Raw genomic sequence first — 25,422 nt, forward strand, 5'->3', positions numbered from 1 at the left:
AACGGAAAATTGAGTAGTGGGATTCATTATGAAGTCGAACATTGTTTGTGGTATATGACAGTGGGTTAGCGAGCACATGTCGTTAGCTGTGAGGTTTGCAGTCAACTCACCTGCTCCACCACAAAAATGGCATACTCCGCTTGTTGCTTCTGAAGCACTCTGTGGAGGTTGTTGAGGAGGATCTTCAGGTTCACCTCTCTGTCTCTATATGGAATTATTATGGCAAGTCGCTGTGGGAAAGCACATCCGGCGGGCTGGTGGTATCCCCCAGGGGAAAGTGTTGCGGGTGCATTCAAGGTTCTCTCAAGATCAAGCCATGGAAGTGATTCGTTTATTATTCGTCGTGTCTCTCCTGAAGTATGAAAAGTATTGTAACATTCTTTGATCAGAGGTAGCCATGGCTCGTATCTTAACCCAAAATATTAGTGACCCAAATACATGAAGACTATCACACATCAGACAGATCTCGTACATTTGGAAATATAGATGTTTCAGAAATGATTATTGATCTAATATATATTTTAATTCATATAATGATATAGGCAATCTCACCCGAGTGTCCTTTGATATCAAATATATCACCACGAGTTGATAAAGTAACAAATATCCGAGGTTTGCCGGGGATAGTTTTACTTTTATCAACGAGTGTTGATATATTTGATATCAGAAGACACGAGGGTGAGATTCTATTTATCATAAGAAAAAACTCTTCATAGTTTTCAATGAAAAAATGTACATCTCTGAACACAGTACTGCCATTAGACTGCAATGCAGCGATGTCATAGCATTGTGACGTCATCGTACACGTGTTACACCTGCTATCAACCTGATAAATATAATCCTACACATGTTACACCTGCTATCAACCTGATAAATATAATCCTACACGGGTTACATCTGCCATCAACCTGATAAATATAATCCTACACATGTTACATCTGCTATCAACCTGATAAATATAATCCTACACATGTTACACCTGCTACCAACCTGATAAATATAATCCTACACGTGTTACACCTGCTACCAACCTGATAAATATAATCCTACACGTGTTACACCTGCTATCAACCTGATAAATATAATCCTACACGTGTTACACCTGCTACCAACCTGATAAATATAATCCTACACGTGTTACACCTGCTATCAACCTGATAAATATAATCCTACACATGTTACTACACCTACACGTGTTACACCTGCTACCAACCTGATAAATATAATCCTACATGTGTTACATCTGCTATCAACCTGATAAATATAATCCTACACGTGTTACATCTGCTATCAACCTGACAAAGAGGAATGCGATAATCCCGAAAATGTGGTTCCAGAAATGTCATCTACCTGAATCTTCTGTATATGTGTCAAGACAAATGTCGGCACATATTGGTAACACAGAAGCCCTTATGATCAGTACATATTACATTGTCTTTTGTAAGAAACGCCCGCGTTTCTGTGGTACCATCCTTTCTATTAAATGGAATAAGTGAATCCTGTTTGAAATGGATGATATAGCACAGTCAGCTAATTCAAGTATAAATAAACGATTTTTGTCCTGGTAAAGGAACAATTCAAAGATTCAATCAAAGATTCAATGCATGATGAAAAATAAAATTCCTTAGGATTGGGTGTGAAAAGATCTGACATACAAAATTCTGACATCTATAATACCACCGTTTTGTTATATGAATCCTAGTTCACAAGGATACCAAACTCTAGTGGTGAGGCAGAGCTTACGAGTATGACGCTATCATTTCATTCAGCTCATTTTCTGGGTAAAATGTGACGATAACAGCTTGTTACAAAGGATGGCAGAGGTGGGGTTATGATAATAAACAGTCATCGGGGTTACAAATGAGCTGACTCTTATGCCAGCTCTAACAGGGTTCACCACAATTCTCTTGGTATAATGGTGAATAATCATTCCAAGTTTGCACCTTTGAAAAGAAATTGAAATTAAAGTAAGAAACAAAAAGACAACTCACTAAGGTTGTTCTGCTGACATGGAAGAAGACTTTGAGAATGAACAGGGAAAACGCATGACTGCTCAGTTTCTCGTCTCAGGTCTCCCTCCGAAATACTTCTTTCCTTTCCAAAACGGTTGAAACATGCTTGTTCGTCGCCCCTTGTCTTGTGGCTGACAAAGTTGTGATTCTTTAAATGCTGGTAGTGGTATACAGCAAAAACCAGAAGGTTCATAAAACATACAACCAAAAGACCTTTGAATTGTCTCTTCATCATTGTCAACAATCTTCTCAATTTCAAGCCGCCCAACTTGTTGAAAGGTGTTCTCAAACAGCCTATACAGATGATATTTGACGTACGATTATTTATCGAGTTTCCGCATATCTACTCACAGCTACTGGTATTTTCTTGACACACATATGGTCGTCAGGATGGTGTTTCTCTGTTTGTAGTCGTCCTTTGTCTGTAACCAAACGTGTAAGTGCAAGAAGATGTTTAGTGCACAGGACCAATTACAGTAAATAGCATTTGTTTGAAACGTCTATGGGCCGGTGGTATGTATCTTTGCAAAAAACAGGTCTCAAAAGCTGCAGCCATGGCAAATGTGTGGCAGTTCAATCGAACAGAAGCAAACATTGAACTAAAACAGTAGGTTGTGAACGAACGAGGTCTGAGATCTTGCAAAGGTCTATTTCTGATCAGAACTGCCAAAGGGGTGGGGGTGGGGAGGTAATAAAAGCCAGTGTGGAGAGATGATATCAAAATCAATATTAGCAATATCAATATCTGAGTTCATGTGCAGGAACAATCTTGGGTTTCGTATAAAACAGTTCAGCTCAAAGTGGCTAAAACATTGGGAGTCATTAGTAGGATTCGAAGCATTGGAACTTAATTTAGTGATGTATTGAAGAGACAATATAATGTGGCGTTGTTTTATAGATGATTCATTTGCCTCCACAAAGAATTTATCAACAGGAGAAGTCCGAAAAGCATTAAGGCATAACATGAGTCCTTGGTGGTGTATTGTGTCCAGATTACTCTTGCAGGCTCCTGCAGAGGCAGTGGAACCATAGTCCAATTTAGAACGTATCAGCGACCTATACAAGTGGAGAAGTGTTGTTTAAAAAATATCCCAAAAGTTTGGCTTTGTTACAAATCTCAACTCGATTGCCATCTATAAACGGTCCTTTTGATGTTTAAATTTTCGACAAACATAGGAGAAAGTGTCCTGTTGTCTAAATATGATCAAAAATATTGGTGTCTGTGAGTGTGTGTGCGTGCGTGTGTGCGTGTGTGTGTGTGTGTGCGTGCGCACAACAAACACACTCACTCATAAGCATGTTGTCCCATGCCATTCCCCCTTTTGACTTGGACAGCATTTACGGGTGAATGTCGTTTCTGGTCAATGACTTGTCATTGAATGAGTGAATAAGTGAGCGAGTTTACATGTATCGGCAATATCTCAGCCATATCATGACTAACAATTTAAAAAATAGAGATGAATACATTTTGAAAATCTGTCGAGGATGGACAGTAAAACTACCAAAGTATCACAGATTGTAGGTATTAACTAATGAATAAGTGGGACAAATCTTTCCCATCCACTAGAGTTCAACAAGAGTATGAAAAAAGCAACGGAAATGGAAAATTGACAAGTATATCCAAAAAGACATTAAAACATTAAAAATGTGGCTATGTAGCCATTTGGCGTTACCGACACATTATCTTCTAAACTCATGTTCTTTATCTTCATAGCGAAATATATCCCATGTTAAAAAATTTATTAGGCGTGATATAACATCAACATTTATATGAAAACTGGGAAATATGGTTAATAGCGCCATTTCAAAATCTGCGTGAGTTGGAAGCAGCTTTTCACACAGAATGGCGATAGTTTCCTCTGCCACAGTACGCGGACTGATGGGGGCTATCCGACGTAGAGTACAGGCAGTTATCCAAGCACCAGCTGCAGGAGGGAACACTAAATGTTGATTGTCAGGGGTGGAAATAACCCATTGCCCGACGCCCAAGTCCAGTGTATTTTTCTGTCGGGCAAGCAAATTTGTATATCACACTGTACCGGTGTCCAGTTGATATTCCAATGTTAATTATGTTGTTTATTTTAAAAAATCAACAAGAAAACGGCCGGTATAGTGGAAAAATGATCAGGGCAAGTGATTTTACATGTGCCACTGTACCGGAGTACACTAGCAATTTTAAAGTTATTTCCACCCCTGATTGTGCATCAGTCCTAGGTTACAAATATACGTTTTTGTCTCATCACATACACGCCATGTAACCAAAAGGTGTTTGCATAGAATCAGTATGGGTAAAAGTTACTTGTAGAAATCATCATACCTTGATGATGAGAGTAATCGTTACTGGGATCTTATTGATATGTCAATTGGAAACGCATCTGATTTAGACATAGATATGGTAATTACGGGGGATTTTAATATTGATTATCTTAGTAATAAAAAACAGTGTCGCTTAAATGTTGTTTGGTTTAAACCAAAAGATATGTATTAGGTAAGATATGTATTAGGTAAGTATCGTCATTCAACATTCAACTACACAGACCAGAAGAGAAATAGAAGAAAACACTTACATCTCCTACACACAGTATTTCGCAATCAAAACAACTCACCACTTCCTAATTAACATTCACAACAACTCAGTGAAACCTGTTAATCCACATTCACAACAACTCAGTGAAACCTGTTAATCCACATTCACAACAACTCAGTGAAACCTGTTAATCCACTCACAACAATGAAAACAGTCGGGAAATTATGATGAGTAGACACATTTTGTCTGATCCGCCGACAATGTTTACCTGTACAAACACTTATGGTATATAAATCTCAAGAAGGTAAGAAGAAATCATTCAGCATCAACCATGGCTCTAGTTGTACAAAATCACCGTCTATGAACCAGTCTGGGCTACGAATCCACCGGGTCTACGAACTGGTTCAGTCTACGAAATCACCGTTGTGAGACTCCCAGTTATGAGACAGTGGAGAAGGAGAAGAAAACACACCATACTCCCCTGTCTGATAGAATGGATTCACCCTAGCTAATTCCTGATTTGCTATGTAACTGAATCTTGTGGAGGCTACTTAATGAAACTTTATAAGATAAATTGATTAACATACTCATGTAAATGTCTTTAATAATTAAACACTTTGTGTAGGTAACTTCGTGATCAAAGAGAAATTAATTTACCTACTCAGATTTACTCCGTCTCCGAAACTACAAGCTATAGTTTAAGAAATAACTCTGAAATACAAGAAATTTCCAGTCGAACTGCCTCTCATGCCAAACCCTTTCTACCTGACACAATAAATTTATAGAATGCCCTGCCAAATTCCAAAGAGTCATGCAGTCTCAAAGAAGTTTAAAACCTAATTACAAAAACCGAAAAAAGATTTATATTGATCTTAATTATGGCTCTTGTTTTTGTCAAATCGTTCACTGCCGCCTCAGGCTCGGATCTAGCGACCCAATCGCCAATAAGTATAACAGATATTTAATAGACAGTGCACGTTGCTCTTGTGGATATCAACTACCCGTTATAACCTGGATAATATTTTGAACGGAAACAAAGAATTTACTCCTTGTGTAAACCAGAATATATTTGAATCCGTCCACGGTTATATCATCAAGACACAGCGCTTCAAATTTTCTCAGGGAAATGCTTAAATTAACTCAACAACTTTCTCGTGATTGATTTATATTCCTAAAATAGCTTGTTAGACACACACAACTGTAAGTCTCTAATTATGACTACTTAGAGAATAGTTGCATTTGATGTAATCTGTATATATTTATATGTATTTAAAAATATACTTATGCAATAGTCAATATCGATGACGTCACATCCTCCATTTCGTTTTATATTTTATGTTGCATGGGAGCATGTGTTAACATGAGCAGTAATACTTCACCAATCCCAATTCATTTTCATAAATAATAATAAAATATGTTCAAACTAAAATTACTTTCAAACTTCATAGTAGTCAATAAATATGTGTTATTCTTCTGAATCAATAAAATATTTATTGAACTATTTCTTCTGTGTAAATGTAATCTTTGAAAATCTATTTCATTAGTCAACTCATCAATGGACTATGCCTCCTGTGGGTACTGGGCTGGGCTGGGCTGATCCCACTTTCATTGTAGGTATTTGGAAACACCACCTATGTGCACTGAACCATTAATTAATGTGTCTCACAACTGGGAGTTCTCACAAATGGGAGGACACCGAACAAGGTTACCATCAGGAAGAATATATTCTTCTGACAAGCTGTTTAGATCTATAGTCTGTTTGCTGTGAAAACGTATCGATGAATTTCACTCTAAACAAAACGTTGTTTAAATGGATAAAAGTTGTTTAACAAACGACCATAGTTTCAAATCGCTATTATGGGCCTACCTTTAGAATACAGCACCAAAAAAGTTATAAATACGTCTAGCTCTGCGAGTGCGTATAAGCTCCGCTCACTGGTGGTTCATCTCTTCAAGCTACTTCAAGCTACTGTAAACGTAGTATATTTCGCGCAGGTTTTATTTTCGCGCTTTTCGCGCAAAACATTTTAGCGCGAAAATTTATACACCGCGAATAAACCATAACACATGAAGACAGAAATCTACGGGAATCTTAAAATGACGACTGATAGTAGCATAAACAATCATACTTAACTGTCGCTGTAATGGATTTCCCAAAACATAATTAAATAATTGGTCACATGACAGATGGTTTGATACAAAACAGATTACCATGAAACGACTCGGAAAGAAATAATACAGCAGTATTTTATTTATTCATTTAGATACAAACGTATCATCATGAAGCGAATAGTCACTTAACACTCAATCATCTCATTCACAACAACCCGGCTTGTTTGAAATCACAAAAAGCTTCATATACAGTATAAGTTAATTCGTCAGATCGTCAGAATTCGGAACATAAGACTGATGTGTTTTTCATCTCTTCCGGGAGTAAACGGGTTACTGTGTACTAGTATATCGCACAGATAGGGATTTCCTGTGAGTATGCAATAAACGCCGCCTGACAGATTAGCCACTCTGTTTGTTTTCATTGCTATTAGTGGCGGCCAAAGAGACAGCTGGCAGTTCCGGCAATTACTGATTGCGCGAATAATTGACCGCGCGAAGTAGTCTAAACTGTCAATTCCGCGAAAATTGCACCACGCGAAAATAAGTACGTTTACATGTCATTGAATAAGCCCAACGATGTTGAGAGTTTCCAGTAGTTGTATACCTGCGGATGAGCAATTTTGTGCAAGCACCAGTTTGAAATATTTTTCTTGTTTCACTATTAATACGCTCATTTATTTGTATTACGGGGTGCTGAGGTGTTATGTTTTGTGTATTATTGTATTTTGTATGCGTTACATCGGTCTATATTATATATATTCGATTATTCGCAATTTTGGTCGCATGCAACGTAAAACACAACTTTGCAGATTCTGATACCTTTCGGTATGGACTTACCGAAACAATCGTCAAAAATGCAAATTCAACTTATAAAGTTGAAAAATAATGCGATGAAAAAAACCGCGCGAAATCGGAGTTCAAACGTTTCACTAATTTTTCCCCGACTTTTCTGGGGAAAACGGGTTTCAACAGCTGGGCTGCGCTCATAGCACGTGCGCAGTGAAATAGTTCCGCGCAACTTGGAAACGGGTTGTCCGGTGAATACTCGCACCCTCCGGCACAGCGATGACTTAACATAACAGGGATGGCCTAAAAGTCGGGCCGGGCCGGGCCAAGGGGTAACCTCCCATTACCCCTACATGCCACTACCCCTACAGCTTATAACAACATAGTTTATGGTCTGTTGCATAACTAATCTCCTGCCTGTTACCTATTCCATACAGTGGACTGGTCCACTTAAGATGCACAACATGACACAAGACAGATTTTAAAAGTGACTTTAATACATGTGTTATCACAAAGTACCACATCATTGAGATCAATTGTCAAGTTTTTCAGTCTATTTACATTCAGTGTTTTAATCATCTCATCTCATATCACATCAGGATAAGAGAAAAACCAAATTATTACATTATCAAAAGTGTGACCTTAATACATCACACATTGAGATCAATAATTGTCAAGTTTTTCAGTCTATTTACATTCAGTGTTTTCATATCATCATATAAGGATGAACAAAAGATCACATTATCACAAGTGTTTCATATCAACATATCAGGATGAGAGAAAGACCACATTATTACATTATCACAAGTGTTCAAGTGTCAGTGTTACAGTCTATCCAAGCTTGAGCAGGTAGCCGACGGCGTCAAGAAACTGAAGAGGGGATTTCTGTCCACGCTGAAGCTGTTCCTTGAGTCTGCACAGACGGTTGTCGATCTCTGTACACTCTCGTTTTCTGTTTGTTGGCGCAGCACCAAAGTCAATCTGAGCAATCCTCACTCTCTCGGCGTGTTCGACTCTCCTGATGACTTCTACAAATCTGTAGATGTTCGGGTGCCTATGTGGAATTTCTCGATTCAGACGGTTGTGGAATCCTTCCAGGTTGTTGTTTGTCCTCGGCCCAGCTGTCAAGTTGTGGTTCCACAGGTGAAGAAAAAATCTGGCAGTGTCGTCGACCCATGTTGTCACGATGTAGTCGTTGAAGTCGCCAGCTCTTGGGACGTCAGGAGTGTCATCCATGGCTTCAATCCAAGTGTCTTGGACCTCGGCTTGAGGAAGTAGAGGTAGTCCAGCTGCTCTCCTGATCCACTTGGTGACTTCGGGGTTTTCCTTGTAGGCAACAGCTAGTCCAAGATCCTGAACCTTCCTCCAGATGGCTTGACAGAAATGGAAGAAACAGCCCTTCACGTCTATTATTGGCTAATAAACCAATTAACGAAAACCATGCCTACAATTAACCAATGCAACATACACTCATGATAATAATGATCAATCGGAAGCCACAAACGCGTACCATAATTACTTTATCACGAGTAAATCGGCTAAAACCCAGGAAGAGAAGCCTGTGAACTGGCTGACCGAGGTTACGTCTAAAAGTGGAATCGTTAAACGAGACGGGATTTAATACGTATAAATACTTCAGGCAATTCCGATACACATTTCCGTCGGCCCGAAAATGTTTTAACATCTATATCCAATCACATTCCACCCAATAAATTACTAAATTCATCGTATTTAAAGCATGCCCACATTTCAATGATACGATCTCTTCCCCACACTCTCGGCCACAAGCAGTCAAAACCAACTTAAACGTAACGCACATATCTTGAATTGTGTTTAAATACATAGACTGGTATTATATCTACCTGAATATCGCTTTGTAATGTTATAAAATGCAACATGTAAAGAAAACTGCTCCGTTAAAGTGAAGCCCTTGTCACTCCCCAAACACAACATAGCCTCAATCAAAAGTGTTTAGTCGCTGTTCAGCCCGACTTGGCCCGTGCTGTAAAAAACAACCTAAACCTTACACATGTATCCTGATTTCTGTCTATATCTCTAGAATAGAGTTATATCTACCTAAGTACGTCTTTATAGAGTCTCAAAGCGTTGTATTTGAAGCAAACACGTTGCTTAAAGGGAAGCCCTATTTTCTATACATTCTCAACAACCACACAGTATCACAGTCATGCTTTCGGTCCGGCTTGGCCCGGGCTCTCAAACGCACCTTATACCTCACAGATGTATCTTGAAATGTGTTTAAATCAACAGATTGGTATTATATCTACCTGAATATCACTTTGTAATGTTATCAAATGCAACATGTAAAGATAACTGGTTCGTTAAAGTGAAGCCCTTTTCTCTCTACATTCACAATATAGTCTCAATCAAAAGTGTTTAGTCTCTGTTCAGCCCGGTTTCCCCCATGATGTCAAAAACAACTTAAACCTCACACATGTATCCTGATGTTAGTTTAAATCCATAGAATAGTGTTATATCTACCTACATATCACTTCACAGAGTCTCAAAGCGTAGTATTTGAAGCAAACACCTTGCTGAAAGTGAAGCTATGTTTTCTACATATTCTCAACAAAGACACTGTATCACAAGCGTTCGGTCAGTCTTGGCTCGGGCTTTCAAAAACAACCTTAACTCAACACATATGTCCTGATTTCTGTTTAATTCCATGGATTAGTATTATATCAACCTAAATATTACTGTGTGATGTTACAAAATGATACATGTAAAGGAGGTTATAAGGAAGTATAGCGTAGTGGGGCATGTAGGTGAATGCAGGTAAGCTGCATAATTAGTATAAGGGGATTTTATAAAGAAAGAAAAATGGGTTACGTTGGTGGGGGTGGGGTTGGGGGTAAGGGAGCGAAGAAGGCTGTGGGTAAGGGGCCGTGGCTGCTTGGTGAAGATTGCAGGTAAGCTGGCGGAGGTGGGTGGCCTTGACCTTGTGTTAGAGAGGTTGGACTGCTGTGTTTACAAATTTAGTGGAGTATGATTGATTGGGGTTGGGCGCCGACCTCGTAGCGGATTTAGAGCACTATGGATGAATGAAATTGACTCCCAGGTCTAAATGTATAGGCATGTGCTGGTGATAGAATGATAGTATGGATAAGTGAAATTTTGACGCCTGATCTAAATATGTAAGCTAGAAGTTAGTGGTAATGAGAGGGTTTGTTTGGGAGGTTCTAAATTGTGTAGGAAAGTGGCTATGGCATGGAAGATATTGGGCTGCTACTGAACCGGTTCGGCCAGTTTTACATGGATGCATTTGGAGAAAGCTAGGCGAGACACTGTGGATTTAATGAAAACATACTTCTCCCACTGCTCTCTCTAATACTTCTATTGTCTGTATGCGTGTTCAGGAAAACAGGATTATCTGAAACGCTTGAAATTTACAACATCCGGAAAAGGCATCTCCGAGTAACCTTTGGCAAAGCTCTCACAGTGAAAACAATGTTCTCCCGAGCCTGAGCTGGGCAACACAGTGTCATTGCCGTGGATGTGTTTTCATACTTTCGTATGTTTAAATTATATAACGACAAATGTCTCATTTTTAGCATTTCTAATTTAGTCAGTGATTACATGCCCCTCTGTGATAAACGTTATGAAGAAACGGTGGAGTAATAATCAATAGGGTGTCCTCCCATTACGCAGACAGCCAGTTCGCAGACACCTTAAAACAACATTTACGGTTCAATGAACAGATGAGCAACTACCTGTTACCTACACATCATAATGGAATAGTCCAAATAAAAACACACAAAAAAAATCTAATATTTATTTGATAACAAGAATACAATACTTTTCAAATAACAATGCATAATAGTAGCACAGTAGCTTTAAGTAGATATATCTTTGACATAGCAATACTTTTCTGTATTTATAGATCTAATTAAAGCTTAGTTATAGCAAGTCCAGTAAAGTTCATGTCTTGTTAGCCAAGTTTTATGAGGTTTGCCACCGCATCTAGGAACTGAAGGAGTTTTCTCGCCGCGACTCAGTTTGTCTTTGAGCCTCAGGATCCTGTTGTCGATCTCTCTGTAGACACGCTTGCGACTTGGAGGAGCAGCCCCAAAGTCGAATTGTCTCAGCTTGGCTCTGTCAGCCATCTCGATCCTCCGAATTACTTCCACAAAACGAAATATGTTGGGGTGGCGGTGTGGAAGAGATCTGTTCATCCGACTGTGGAAACCTTCCAAGTTGTTGTTGGTCCTTGGTCCTACAGTGTTGTGATGGTTCTCTAGCTCGCTTGCGCAGTTCACTGACAAATCTTTGCTTGGGGCAGTCATCTGGTGCATGGTTGTGCTCTGTCTGTGTTCGAAGGAAGTCTCCGACAGTTGAACACCTCCCCGTGCAGGTCTTGACGATGCATCTCCAGTGGGTGCAGGTCTGTCTGACCTTATTTCTGGTGTAAACATAACCATCCAGAACAATTTGAGGGCCCCCTCTCTGTGACATCAGATACTCCACTCTCCGAACTCCAGCCATACTGATATAAAACATATATACTTTTCACCATTTTATATATGTGTTGAGTCAAAATTAAAATTAGTCTATTGATAAAATTAATTAATTAATCCTTGTTTTTAAAAAACAGATGTAAAACTCTCTTAAGATCTTTCCTCATACAAAGATCAATTGATACTAAAAACAAAGTGAGGAGAGAAGACAGATTATCATTAATCGGCGACCATGTTTTGTGTAAACACAGTGACAAACCTCTATTCGATAGTAATTGATAGTAAAAACAACTTCGAGAAGAAAAAAACAGATTATCATTTACTCACAACAAAGTTTTATTTACACTCAACCAAACCAAGCTTCTCAATAACGAACCTCAGCCTCCTCCACTCACTAGACTGTGGACTGTTCCATTATACCCATAGGTGTTACCCTAATTAACCTTCTTGCTCAGTGTCTGCCAACTGGGTGTCTGCCAACTGGGTGTCTGTCAAATGGGAGATAACCATCAATAACACTGAAGGCCCCTGAACGGTAATTAAGGGCAACAATGGAGTAAGTTAATTGATTCACAACACCTAGCTGATGGCAATTAGACAAGTGGCAATTAAGCAAGCTGGATACAGGTATAATTAACAGGTGTATTAATTTCATTAGCACGCACAGAGACAGATTGAACACCGGGCTTCACTTTAAGCAACGTGTTAGATTCAAATACATGTACAAAGCTTTGAGCCTCAATAAAGAGGTATTTAGGTAGATATAATGCCAATCTATGGATTTAAACACATTTCAAGATGTATCTGTGAGGTTTAAGGTGCGTTGAGCGCCCGGGCCAAGCCGGACCGAAAGCTTGTGATACTGTGTCTTTGTTGAGAATGTATAGAAAATAGGGCTTCACTTTAAGCAAGGTGTTTGCTTCAAACACAACGCTATGGAATTAAACACAAATCAAGACACATGTGTGGGGTTTAAGGTGTTTTTGAGAGTCCAGGCTACCGGACCGAACGCTTGTGATACAGTGTCTTTGTTGAGAATATGTAGATAAGACAGCTTCACTTTGAGCACGGTGTCTGCTTCAAATACTACGCTTTGAGACTCTGTGAAGTGATATGTAGGTAGAAATAATTATATAAACTATGTGTTAAAACACAAATCAGGATACATGTGTGAGGTTTAAGTTGTTTTTGAGAGCCCGGGCCAAGTCGGGCTGAACAGAGACTAAACACTTTTGATTGAGATTATATTGTGAATGGAGAGAGAAAAGGGCTTCACTTTAACGGAGCAGTTATCTTTACATGTATCATTTTGTAACATCACACAGTGATATTTAGGTAGATATACTACTAATCTATGGATTTAACTACAAATGAGGATACATGTGTGGGGTTTAACTTGTTGTTGAGAGCCCGGGCCAACCGGACCGAACGCTGTGATACAGTGTCTTTGTTGAGAATATGTAGAAAATAGAGCTTCAATTTCAGCAACGTTTTTGCTTCTTATACTACGCTTTGAGACACTGTGAAGTGATATGTAGGTAGATATAATACAAATCTATGGATATAAACACATTTCAAAATACATGTGTGAGGATTAAGGTGTTTTGACAGCACGGGCCAAGTGGGGCTGAACAGCGACTAAACACTTTTGATTGAGGCTATGTTATGAATGGAGAGAGAAATGTGCTTCACTTTGACGGAGCAGTTTTCTTTACATGTGGCATTTTGCAACATCACACAGTAATATTTAGGTAGATATAATACTAATCTATTGAATTAAATACAAATCAGGACATATGTGTGAGGATTAAGGTGATTTTGAGAGCCCGGGCCAAGTCGGGCTGAACGGAGACTAAACACTTTTGATTGAGGCTATGTTGAGAATGGAGCGAGAAAAGGGATTCACTTTAACGAACCAGGTGTCTTTACATGTGGCATTTGATAACATTACAAAGTGATATTTAGGTAGATATAATACCAATCTATGGATTTAAACACATTTCAAGATACATCTGTGAGATATAAGGTGCGTTTGAGAGCCCGGGCCAAGCCGGACCGAAAGCTTGTTATACTGTGTCTTTCATGAGAATGTATAGAAAAGAGAGCTTCACTTTGAGCAAGGTGTTTGCTTTAAATACTACGCTTTGAGACTCCGTGAAGTGATATGTAGGTAGATATAATACAAATCTATGGATATAAACACATTTCAAAATACATGTGTGAGGATTAAGGTGTTTTTGACAGCACGGGCCAAGTCGGGCTGAACAGCGACTAAACACTTTTGATTGAGGCTATGTTGAGAATGGAGAGAGAAAAGGGCTTCACTTTGGCGGAGCAGTTATCTTTACATGTGGCATTTTGTAACATCACACATTGATATTTAGGTAGATATTATACTAATCTATGGAATTAAACAGAAATCAGGACATATGTGTTGGGTTAAGGTTGTTTTTGAACGCCGAGCCAAGGCTGACCGAACGCTTGTGATACAGTGTCTTTGTTGAGAATATGTAGAAAAGAGAGCTTCACTTTGAGCAACGTGTTTGCTTCAAATACTACGCTTTGAGACTCTGTGAAGTGATATGTAGGTAGATTTAATACAAATCTATGGATATAAACACATTTCAAAATACATGTGTGAGGATTAAGGTGTTTTTGACGGCACGGGCCAAGTCGGGCTGAACAGCGACTAAACACTTTTGATTGAGGCTATGTTATGAATGGAGAGAGAAAAGGGCTTCACTTTGACGCAGCAGTTTTCTTTACATGTGGCATTTTGCAACATCACTCAGTAATATTTAGGTAGATATAATACTAATCTATTGAATTAAATACAAATCAGGACATATGTGTGGGGTAAAGGTTGTGTTTTAGAGCCCGAGCCAAGGCTGACCGAACGCTTGTGATACAGTGTCTTTGTTGAGAATGTATAGAAAATGGGGCTTCCCTTTAAGCAACGTGTTTGCTTCAGATACAACGCTTTGAGACTCTATAAAGACGTACTTAGGTAGATATAACTCTATTCTAGAGATATAGACTGAAATCAGGATACATATGTAAGGTTTAGGTTGTTTTTTACAGCACGGGCCAAGTCGGGCTGAACAGCGACTAAACACTTTTGATTGAGGCTATGTTGAGAATGGAGAGAGAAAGGGCTTCACTTTGACGGAGCAGTTATCTTTACATGTGGCATTTTGTAACATCACACATTGATATTTAGGTAGATATAATACTAATCTATGGAATTAAACAGAAATCAGGACATATGTGTTGGGTTAAGGTTGCTTTTGAACGCCCGAGCCAAGGCTGACCGAACGCTTGTGATACAGTGTCTTTGTTGAGAATATGTAGAAAAGAGAGCTTCACTTTGAGCAACGTGTTTGCTTCAAATACAACGCTTTGAGACTCTGTGAAGTGATATGTAGGTAGATATAACACTAGTCTATGGATATAAACACATTTCAAAGTACATGTGTGAGGTTTAAGTTGTTTTTGAGAGCCCGGGTCAAGTCGGGCTGAACAGAGACTAAACACTTTTGATTGAGGCTATGTTGAGAATGGAGAGAGAAAAGGGCTTCACTTTGACGGAGCAGTTTTCTTTACATGTGGCATTTTGCACCATCACACATTGATATTTAGGTAGATATAATTCCAATTTATGGATTTAAACACATTTCAAGATACATGTGTGAGGTATAAGGTGCGTTTGAGAGCCCGGGCCAAGCCGGACCGAAAGCTTGTGATACTGTGTCGTTGTTGAGAATGTATAGAAAATAGGGATTCACTTTGAGCAACGTTTTTGCTTCAGATACAACGCTTTGAGACTCTATAAAGTGATATGTAGGTACATATATTACTAATCTATGGGTATAAACACATTTCAAGATACATGTGTGAGGTTTAGGTTGTTTTTGACAGCACGGGCAAAGTCGGGCCGAACAGAGACTAAACACTTTTGATTGCGGATTTTTGCCCTAAATCGTTGGGAATGGAGAGAAAGGGGCTTCACTTTTACTTTACTTTATGAAGTGGTATTTAGGTAGATATAATACAATTTTGTTTTTCATGTGTATTAGTAAATATAAGCATATGCATACGCGCTGGCTATCTGATTTGGACTGGTATTGTTTACAATGAAAACACATAAGAATTTTTGTGTTTGTGAATGCATACTTTATTTGATCCTTTATAACATATTACAAAATGTTGTGATTTCAAATATTTCTTTTAATATACATAATCATGTCATATTTGCCCACTGACAGTCTCCGATATCCACGTCTCTTTAACATAAACATCCTGTGCTCATTCAGCATGAGACAATAAAGGTTAATTATGGAATCCCAATATCTTAATTAGGAAAGAAAAGCAGTCAAAACACTGTCACTTCCTGCCCAGGACCCCAAGATGTCTCACGCTAAGAGAAGTAAGCAACCTTCCCTCATAGACATATCAAGGAAAAAACATAACAAGACGGTGTGTTTTCTACGGGAATCTCGGTATGTAGTCATTGTTGTTTTTGTGGGGTTTTTTTCACCATTAACTATACATTTTCAATCAAACTATGCATTTGTGAAGGCAGGAAGAGTATCGACCCAAATGTGCAGGTTTCGTTTTAATATTCTGCAATCCATTTTTAGTATTACCCGGTGGCCCGGCCCGGCCCGACTTTTCTTGGCCCGACTTTTAGGCCATCCCAACATAACATACGCGCTGGCTACCCGCATGGAACTCTGGGAAGGAGATTGGAATACTCGGTGAAGGCTTCGGTTTTTCTAATGTTTTGTTGATATCTCACAGGCGCGAGCTTTTTATATGTTATGACAGTAATTTAAATGTTTATATAATTTCATTTGTCTATTTCACCACACGTTCTTCTTACCGAGTCACTTTCTCAGTTCGATACTTAAAAGCAATGTCATTGTATAATCATGTGTCATGATGTTTAATTTGCATAACTACCGGAAGTTTCTGTCTTGTTCTCTGCCACGCATGCGTCCTCTCCTTTCCGTCCCGCCTGCCATGCTTGTACGACGTCAACTTTCATCTTTTAAGTTTTGGTATAATCAACTTTGGACTCATGTCATCGAAACGTAAGTGTCCCACTTGTAAAGAAGCTTTATCTGGACACGACGGGCCTTCCGGACGCTTATGCAAACAGAATGAAGACAACTTTTACCTCGTAGACGAACGTTCCTTTGCTGCAGCGGCAGGCGGGACGGGTGTGCGACCGAAGACACCGGCTTCCGTGAAACGAGAACTTCAGGATAGTCTCCCTTTGCCTCAGGACGGGCAGAAATCTGCACTGGTCTCGGACTTACCCCCTGGATGCCACAGGGACATATATGTCCTTCCCCTTCAACCCTCAATTTGAAGTCGAATAAAAATCAAAATATCCCACGCACACAAATACACTTCACAGTTTCGAATTCTGCGGGAAATTTCCTGTTTCTTGATACCATCCACTATTATTTTAGACAAAGCTCAAGTGCTGAAAATGACCTTTCAAAATAGGCTTCATCGAAAATGGCGACATTTTTGACACAGTATGAAATCGCGATTCACAGCGGTATTTGCTGTATGTTTTGAAATGTGAAAATCGGATAATTCCTGGGAGTACTGAATTTCAAAACTAACCTATTCATGATCACTGATATCAGTTTTACATGAAATGGCTAATTATAATTCTGAAACGTTGCCGATGAATCTAGAATCGGTTGGGATGTTTTCGAAAATGCACTTACACGAACGCCGTAGAGAGCTTTCCGCCATATTGGATAGTGTTATAGGGCCCGTAAGTAGGTCACGGCACTTCGCGAGAGATTACGTTGTTTAGTACTTCCGGTGACAAACAACGCTTTTCGGCAATGGCGATAACACTGTTACATGGGGCATGCCGTGGATAATCACACTCGACACTAGCTGTGTGAATCAGAAACCTATGCCATGTAACAGACTATGGCACTAAGGCAATGTTGCATGAATAGCACGTGAATATTTGCCAAACAGATGCAGAGTTGTCACAGCGTCGTCTTCAGGCTGGCCCAGTGATTAGTCGAGGTAAGTTTGTTACATGGATTTCTTTGTTTTCATTTAAAGGCTGGTATTGTTTAAGCATGGCACGCACAGTAAGGGTGGAGTTGACATGTGTGCAGATTGGTGAATCGTTTGATTGCATTTGATATTGTACAGTGGGATTTTATTGTCCCCCGGAGAGGGGACCTAATAAAATATGGCAGGCAGGTATCCGGTATAATCCATGTGTACCCAAAAAACTGTGTTAATAAATACAGTATCTTGCAGTTGGAATTATCCAGAAGATAACTTAATGTGCAATGGAAATCCAGGTTTAATTCTAAAAAAATAAATGTAGTGAATTAAATAATAATTTAATAGCGCGTAAACAATGATGATTATATCCACACTTTGTAGGTCTGAATAGGTGTCTCTCACAAATGTATTCTGTAATATGAGCTTGATTAATATATTATTACAACCCCATTTAGCATTTGGCTATGGTGCAGCATGTTCAGTTAAACATAACATCCACATGCTTAATTTATCAATAATATCTTGATGTCAACATTGTAAGGAACTGTTTACATTTTGTTAACTAATCATACTTGGTCTCACGTGTGTTATGTATTTTTTTTAGTTGAAACAGATGCACATCTTTAAGAGGAGAAAGAAGGAGGAAAAGATTTCTTTATCACCACAATTACCATTGACATCAAGAGCAACACAAACTGAAACAGATCTTCAGATTTCTGTTAACATCTGGTGGTCAAGCAATATGCATTGCAAATGAAGAAACAGCATGTCATTGAAGTGTTGTATATACAGTTATAAAACATATTAAAGCCCTACACATCATCCTTTGGACACTTGTTGGAACAGGAAATGCTTGTAACCAGCAAGGTGTTGTGGAAAGTCTTGTGACATCTTGGGACTCTCAGATAATTCAGTGAGAATTTAGATGAGTGACCATGAAAGAACATTTGTATTCCAGTTCATACTGTTACAGTATATTTTCAGGTTTGGCATCTGGGAAATGCAAAGAATGTTATGAGTACTTATGTCTTTGGAATAAAATTGCAGAATAGTTCTAAAACTTGTTTATTGTTTTTTAAGTGTAGATAAAGTAAACACAAATTGAATGGTTTGGAAGGTTTCTGCTTTTAGCCATGATATTGATTTGACAGTAAATATATAACGATGGATGTAGGAGATTAGATTTTCAGTGTATATAGCAAAGGTTTCCAAGTGAGAGAGTTGGGTGTTACACCACTTTTAGCAATATTTCAGCAACATCATGCTGGGGAGAGCAGCAATGGGCTTCACACTTTGCACACATGTGGGGAATCAAACCCGAGCCTTCAGTGTGACAAGTGGCAACAGTTTAACCACTAGGTTAACCTACTACTCCAGTTTCCATGAAAAAACATGCTTACCAATGAAAAGTTAAACTTAATCAATGGCATAGGCATGTGATTCTACATGACATGGAATTTTGTTGAAATATGAAATTCTTTGTTTTTATTTGCTGTAAGATTACACAACTGGTTCATAGCACAATAACCAGTACACATTATTCTTTTCCATTATTTTAAAACGTATTGGTCTAACTGTGTAGCTGAAAATATGGAATGCCAGTTACCAACCTTGGCCTCATTGGCAGAATATTTGGAATATATAAGTTACTAAAAATGGGTGAAAAACACTATATTACATGACAAGTAATCATACTCATGCTAATATCAGCCAGTGTCTGCAGAATCTACAGTCATGACATAGTATATATGCCCATTTAGTTTCCCCATGTATTAATCAGTATATTTTACAATACAGGAAATGTCTTTGAGTGATTACTCCATATTTTGAGTGTATTTGGTCTTGCATTTTTGCCAGTTGTGACTTGAAGGTGCTGTGTGCTGCTTCATATTTTGCTTACAGCATAGCAGAACCTCACCCCTGCATAACCAAGAACTAAGTAACACTCATGTACTTTAGATCATAGTACATAGTTCACACACTCCAAGACATCTAGTACAAAGCGTAATAAATATTGTCCAACAACCAGTTGTTATATATCACCTCTAAAATAATGTTTACATAATTTGATAAATAATTGTTTCATGATGAATATTCATATGGCTGAGGGTTTTCACATTTTGTTTTGAATATCTGACAGTAGTAAACGAAATAATTGTAACCATGCCATCAAGGTTATTTTGTCGTGCTGTTGATTGATTTGTGACACTATGATTTCTTGTGTGAATAAAAACGTCACCATAAATGGGAAAGTTCATATATTTATAAAAAAAATTATAATGTTACAAGAACTGCTATTTATTCCAGGCATTGGGAAAGACAGGGGCCATTTTACACATTAGAATAAAAATGCCCCATTAAAATTTTGAAGTTTACTATTGATACAAGGGCAGTGGCCCATTCTAAATTCAGAAAATGGCTAATAATCCTGAAATTGTCGAAGGTCTCCATCCCAATCCCTGTATTCAATATATCATTATCAGTATATTTACAGCATGGCAAAGAAACAATTTGACACATGCAGATCCCTGTCATCTATCCAAAGTAAAATTTACAATGTATTTTCTTTCACATTTGCAAAACAACAAACAATTTATTTCTTGTATCTTTGAGTCATTCTGTCACCTGAACTGGCATACAGTCATCCCTTGGATTTGGAAGAGAGTAAAAGTATTAAGCCTATCAATTAGTTTACATAGTGTTTATATTAGTACCTCAAGTATTTATACACATGAATTTTACATTGCATAAAGCCAATTGTCTCTATTGAATATTTTGTAACTATTCCAAATTAAAAACTATTTGTTATATATCAATATTGATATCTGTTAGGAACTATTTGATCTCAAATAGTTGCTAACAAATATAAATATATTGAATATGTAAAAAATAGTTTTTAATTTGGAATAATTACAAAATATTGCAGCAGCATAACAAATGTATTTAGAAAATAAATAACAAATTAAACAAACAAAAATATTCTTATTTGGAATTACTTACTTTAATTGAAAAGGGAAATGACAGAGTCAATGTGGCCAAATATGAATAGAACATCAACTTGATAAAGTTGGTAACACATGGCTGTTTTATGAATAGCAACATATTAATTAATAGTTTTATTAATTCAATATAAATACAGATTACTCAAATGCATTTTACGTTAACCATGTCATTGATTCCCGAAATATGTTTTGTGACCAACACTGTCCGCGATACTGAAAAGAAACACGTTTAGCGATAGAACTGCACTGGTTGTCAAAAATATATTATAGCTAATGAAAGGTACTCATATGGTTTCGAATTGACTCATGGTTGTCGGTTGTCAGTAAAGAACCGATAATCCTTGAAGGAATAATAATTTTTCGATCTTATCGTCCCCAAATGATCCAATTATTATGACTGTCACCAGCTGTGACAGCCAATCATGGTAGTACACTTGGTCCGGTCTAGTAAGGTCATATTAGGCGGTCGCGCAATTTGGCACCACAACTGGTTCTTGCGTATTCGCTTGTCACCGGAAATCTAGTAGCGGAAGTAGTGCCTCGCGAGACTTACGGGCCCTATTGTAAATCGTGCTACAGTGACAAAGCGCCACCGAGTACCACGGCTATGATGGTGTGACACTTGCGGGATATCGAGTAATACCGCAAAATGCGTAACACGAGTTACAACAGACCTTCTTGGTTCAGTTACATAGTCAGCACACCCGGATGTAGGTCGACCCTCGCGGAAGCCGCCGAGGGTTTCCGGAGATAGCCGATGTAACGACATCGACATTCACTACACTCTCCCTAGTTTTATAAAGACCCTCAATATATTTATTTTAATAGGAAGGGTGCCACACCACTTCTTAAACCAAGCTTAAACTAAATTTTACAATAACACCAATAACTAAGCACACTCACCCTATCACTACACTGTTTACAAAATCACGTTTCGCGAAGGCCGGTATTGAGACGCCTATTACATCATATACGTAATAGGAATTTATAAATAGATACAATGCAATGATTTGATAATTCATAAGAAATTGTCAAAGTTTCCGTGCAGCGTGACGCCATGTAAGAAATAGGTCATCGGCAGTGATGTCATACGTCAACACTGTTGTACATATTAGGCAATATCTTTGAGGTGAAGGTCGGTTGAACAAGAGTAAACACAATCGCCCAATCCTTCCGATTACACTGTCAGTATTATAATGTATATTTTGCGGATAGTTCAGATACTTTTTCATGAAACTGACCTCAGTATGTACATTTAGCCTTGTCAAATATCATATCATACTTACGGTGTTTTATTCTTTGAATGGTTTTGATTGTTTGAATAATATTTACATAAGAAGTTGACACATTTAGTGCAGTTACACAAGTGCTAGAAGATGAAACGTAGCCATAACTGCAATATTACTTTAGTTCCTATGATGTACAATATTCAATGCATTTGAACTAATATTGCAGTTTCACATGAACAGGTTAATGAATGGCGATTTGATTAAACCTTATAAGTAAAACTGATAATGAAAATGATTTATGTATGTTATGAAATGTATATGCACACACATTTAAAGGAAATGTCTTGTTCATTGCACATTTTTGTGTCGTTTTATAGAGAAAACAATGATGTAAATTGATTGGCCAGGTGCGCGTTTGTCGGAAACGTTTTATGATTCACTATCATTGTTTTTGATAATATAATCAATTCATATTCGATTTAAAAATATTGTGATGACAGGATATATCAAGCTCTAACTATATTTATACGAAAATTGTTTAAAAATGTATAAAGCATGTCATGTCTTAATTTGGACAAATCTTACATCCATATTCTAATATATAGTACGTACTAGTTCCATATATATAAAGCTATCTTTTTTGCATCTTCCATTGCATACGTATGAAGAGAAATAGCTGCATAATCATAAATAAAGTAAATTCCTATCCTAAACAAAATATTCAGGTGTTGTGAAATGTTATTTTTCATTTACGTTAAATTGATGCCAAACAGGTGCGCGTGTTGCTCATGATAAGATACACAGTCAAACTGTCTAATTGTTGATATATTCAGGACACTATTTAAAATGGAAAAAACAGTCATTTTATGTTTTGTCTAAAGAGTGTTAATTCTGAAAATGAAGCCGAGACCTTTCATACAATTAATGGAAAATAGGTGAGATATATACTAATCAGAATACCAATGTCGTCACTTTCCGACGTCGCAAAATGCATAAAACAAGCAATGACGTCAACTAAAATGTTGTATTATTTTCAGCAATTTCAATACATTTGAAGATATGGCTAGTATTCTGGTAATAACGATGCAAAATTAGTCAAAATACATCTACCCAAACAGGAGAATATGGGAATCTAAGAACTAACTTATATATCGGATAGCGCCATCCAAATCGCTATTACGTGCTTTCAAATGTAGTACGTTGTCATCTTTTCTTATAAATTGTGAAACTACCAAAGCGTATCCGCTCACATTGGGAACCTTGAATTGGAATAGTTTGGTTCACCGTGAACAAAAAATAACGAAAATATAGCGTCCGTATCCACAACAAATACTCTCCATGTGATTAGAGTTACATTGACCTCGTGTTAAGAATAACGGAGTTATGCCGCCTTATTATTATACGTGTATGACCTCTCTGTCGTCGTTTGACGTCGTAGAAGAAAATCCATTTTTGACATTTATTGCGAGTCATTTTTAATGTTGAGCGTAAAATGTTATGCATAAGCACATAAATCCAATTCATATACACTTATGTCGTTCAGATATCAGGCTGTATTTTCTTCGCTCACACTTTCCGTAAAGATGCCAAAATAAAAAAAATCGTAGCACAGTGCTTTTATGGGTGCGCGATAAAAAGCGGAGAAATTTATTGTTTTTTAACGCATAACAAAAATTGGACAATATTTACCAAGGTCTATTTTTCAAACGGCCGTGGTAGTTGCACTTATATTTATACCAACGGATAGGAAATTCAATATTCTACATTTCTATGTAATTTTATAGCCGTACGCAGATCCAGGACCACGCGAGCCTAATTCTCGCACAACGTTCACTTTTCAAAGCGTATGAAAATGTGCGCCTGAAAAAAAACTCGGCAGCCAGTTAAGCGAAACGATCCAGGCTTTAGAACGTCAAAACAGGGAGTTAGTGTCACAAATCTCAGCAGTGCGGCTGACGGGGGAAATGGTCTAGAAGCCAGACCCCCAAAATGGTGAAAATGTGGTGCAGTTCTGGCGACCAAACGGGATGTGTTTTTTCACAATCAGGAATGATTTAGCTTTGATTTAAAGCCGGTTGTCATCAGCTACCGTGCGTGACTACCGTGCAGGGGCCCTTTTTGAGGTGCAATATGTCATGTCAGTTATGGCAATATTTTAACCGATAACTGGATGGTTTAATTTAATAACTCTGGTTTGGTTTGACCGATTTTCATCAAAATAGTAGTTTTGGAATGCACTGATCATGATTGAAAATTGTGGACAATAATATTACATGTATGTTCATCGCAAAAATATTTTGGTAAGGTCAAAGGTCAGTTTTAATAGAAAGGGCATGTGATGAGAAAATATGAGTTGAACTTTACAAATCAAACGTAATTGTTTCCAAAATTATGTTTTTCTAATTCAGCTATATCATTTGAAGATCATATATACCATTGGTTTGCACTGTATGCATGAAAAAAACATTACAAGGAAACAAAAGTTGGTACTTTGTATTGAGATCAGCAAAATATTATATAATGTCTGTTCAACAGTAACAGCTCCATGCTTTACATAGTCAACGATACCATGTACATGTATGTCGATGATACTGTTGGACTATCTCCATGCTTTAAATTGACATGTTAGCCAATGACAACAATGTCAAGATCACGGGAACATGTTTCAAGTCCACATACACATGCTGAAGTACACAACAGGTTCAACCTCTTTGACACCTTCCTGTACATAGACTTTTACATGCACAGTTATGAAGCTGAAGAAGGTCCACGGAAACCATTTAGTCTTAACCTATTTGCAACTTTATCAATTTTACAAATTTAAGGTAATTTTACCAAAATTATGTTTTTATAATTCAGCTATATCATTTGAAGATCATACATATCTTTGGTTGGCCCTGCTTGCATGAAACACAATAATTCAACTGGTGTCAGAAGGAGATATGTTTTGATAAGTGTCAATATTGTTTATATATGTGTCACTTCACGCTCCAGCTGCAATGACATGCCTTGAAACCCTTAAAGTTGATGGATAATAATACATACATGTATGACATCTTAATGAAAGGTTTACAAGTGACATTATGGTGTTCCATTGTTTCTGTTTACAATGTGAAATATTACGACTTTGGTTTTCTTTCTATATTTTACACCGGCAAAAGATATGACACACTGATCAGAAAGGCGTAATGGTATCTTACCACCAAATATACACACCCGTCATATACCTCT

The 25,422-nt window shown here is 37.8% G+C and overlaps 1 protein-coding gene across 1 annotated transcript in view; it reads right to left on the reverse strand.

Annotated features, from left to right (window-relative positions):
- LOC124267217 (beta-1,4-galactosyltransferase 4-like) overlaps window positions 1-25,422 on the reverse strand; it is a 64,995-nt gene that overhangs the window by 12,280 nt on the left and 27,293 nt on the right. Inside the window, exons 2-3 of the mRNA XM_046702134.1 lie at window positions 1,992-2,434; window positions 111-352 (exon numbers count right to left, since the gene is read on the reverse strand). Coding sequence (XP_046558090.1) covers window positions 111-352; window positions 1,992-2,247 — 498 coding nt within the window. The 5' untranslated portion in view covers window positions 2,248-2,434. The remainder of the gene's footprint in view (window positions 1-110; window positions 353-1,991; window positions 2,435-25,422) is intronic.

This window comes from Haliotis rubra, unplaced genomic scaffold (genome assembly GCF_003918875.1).
Source record: "Haliotis rubra isolate DU_JTF1 unplaced genomic scaffold, ASM391887v1 Scf13, whole genome shotgun sequence".
Lineage (NCBI taxonomy): Eukaryota > Metazoa > Mollusca > Gastropoda > Lepetellida > Haliotidae > Haliotis > Haliotis rubra.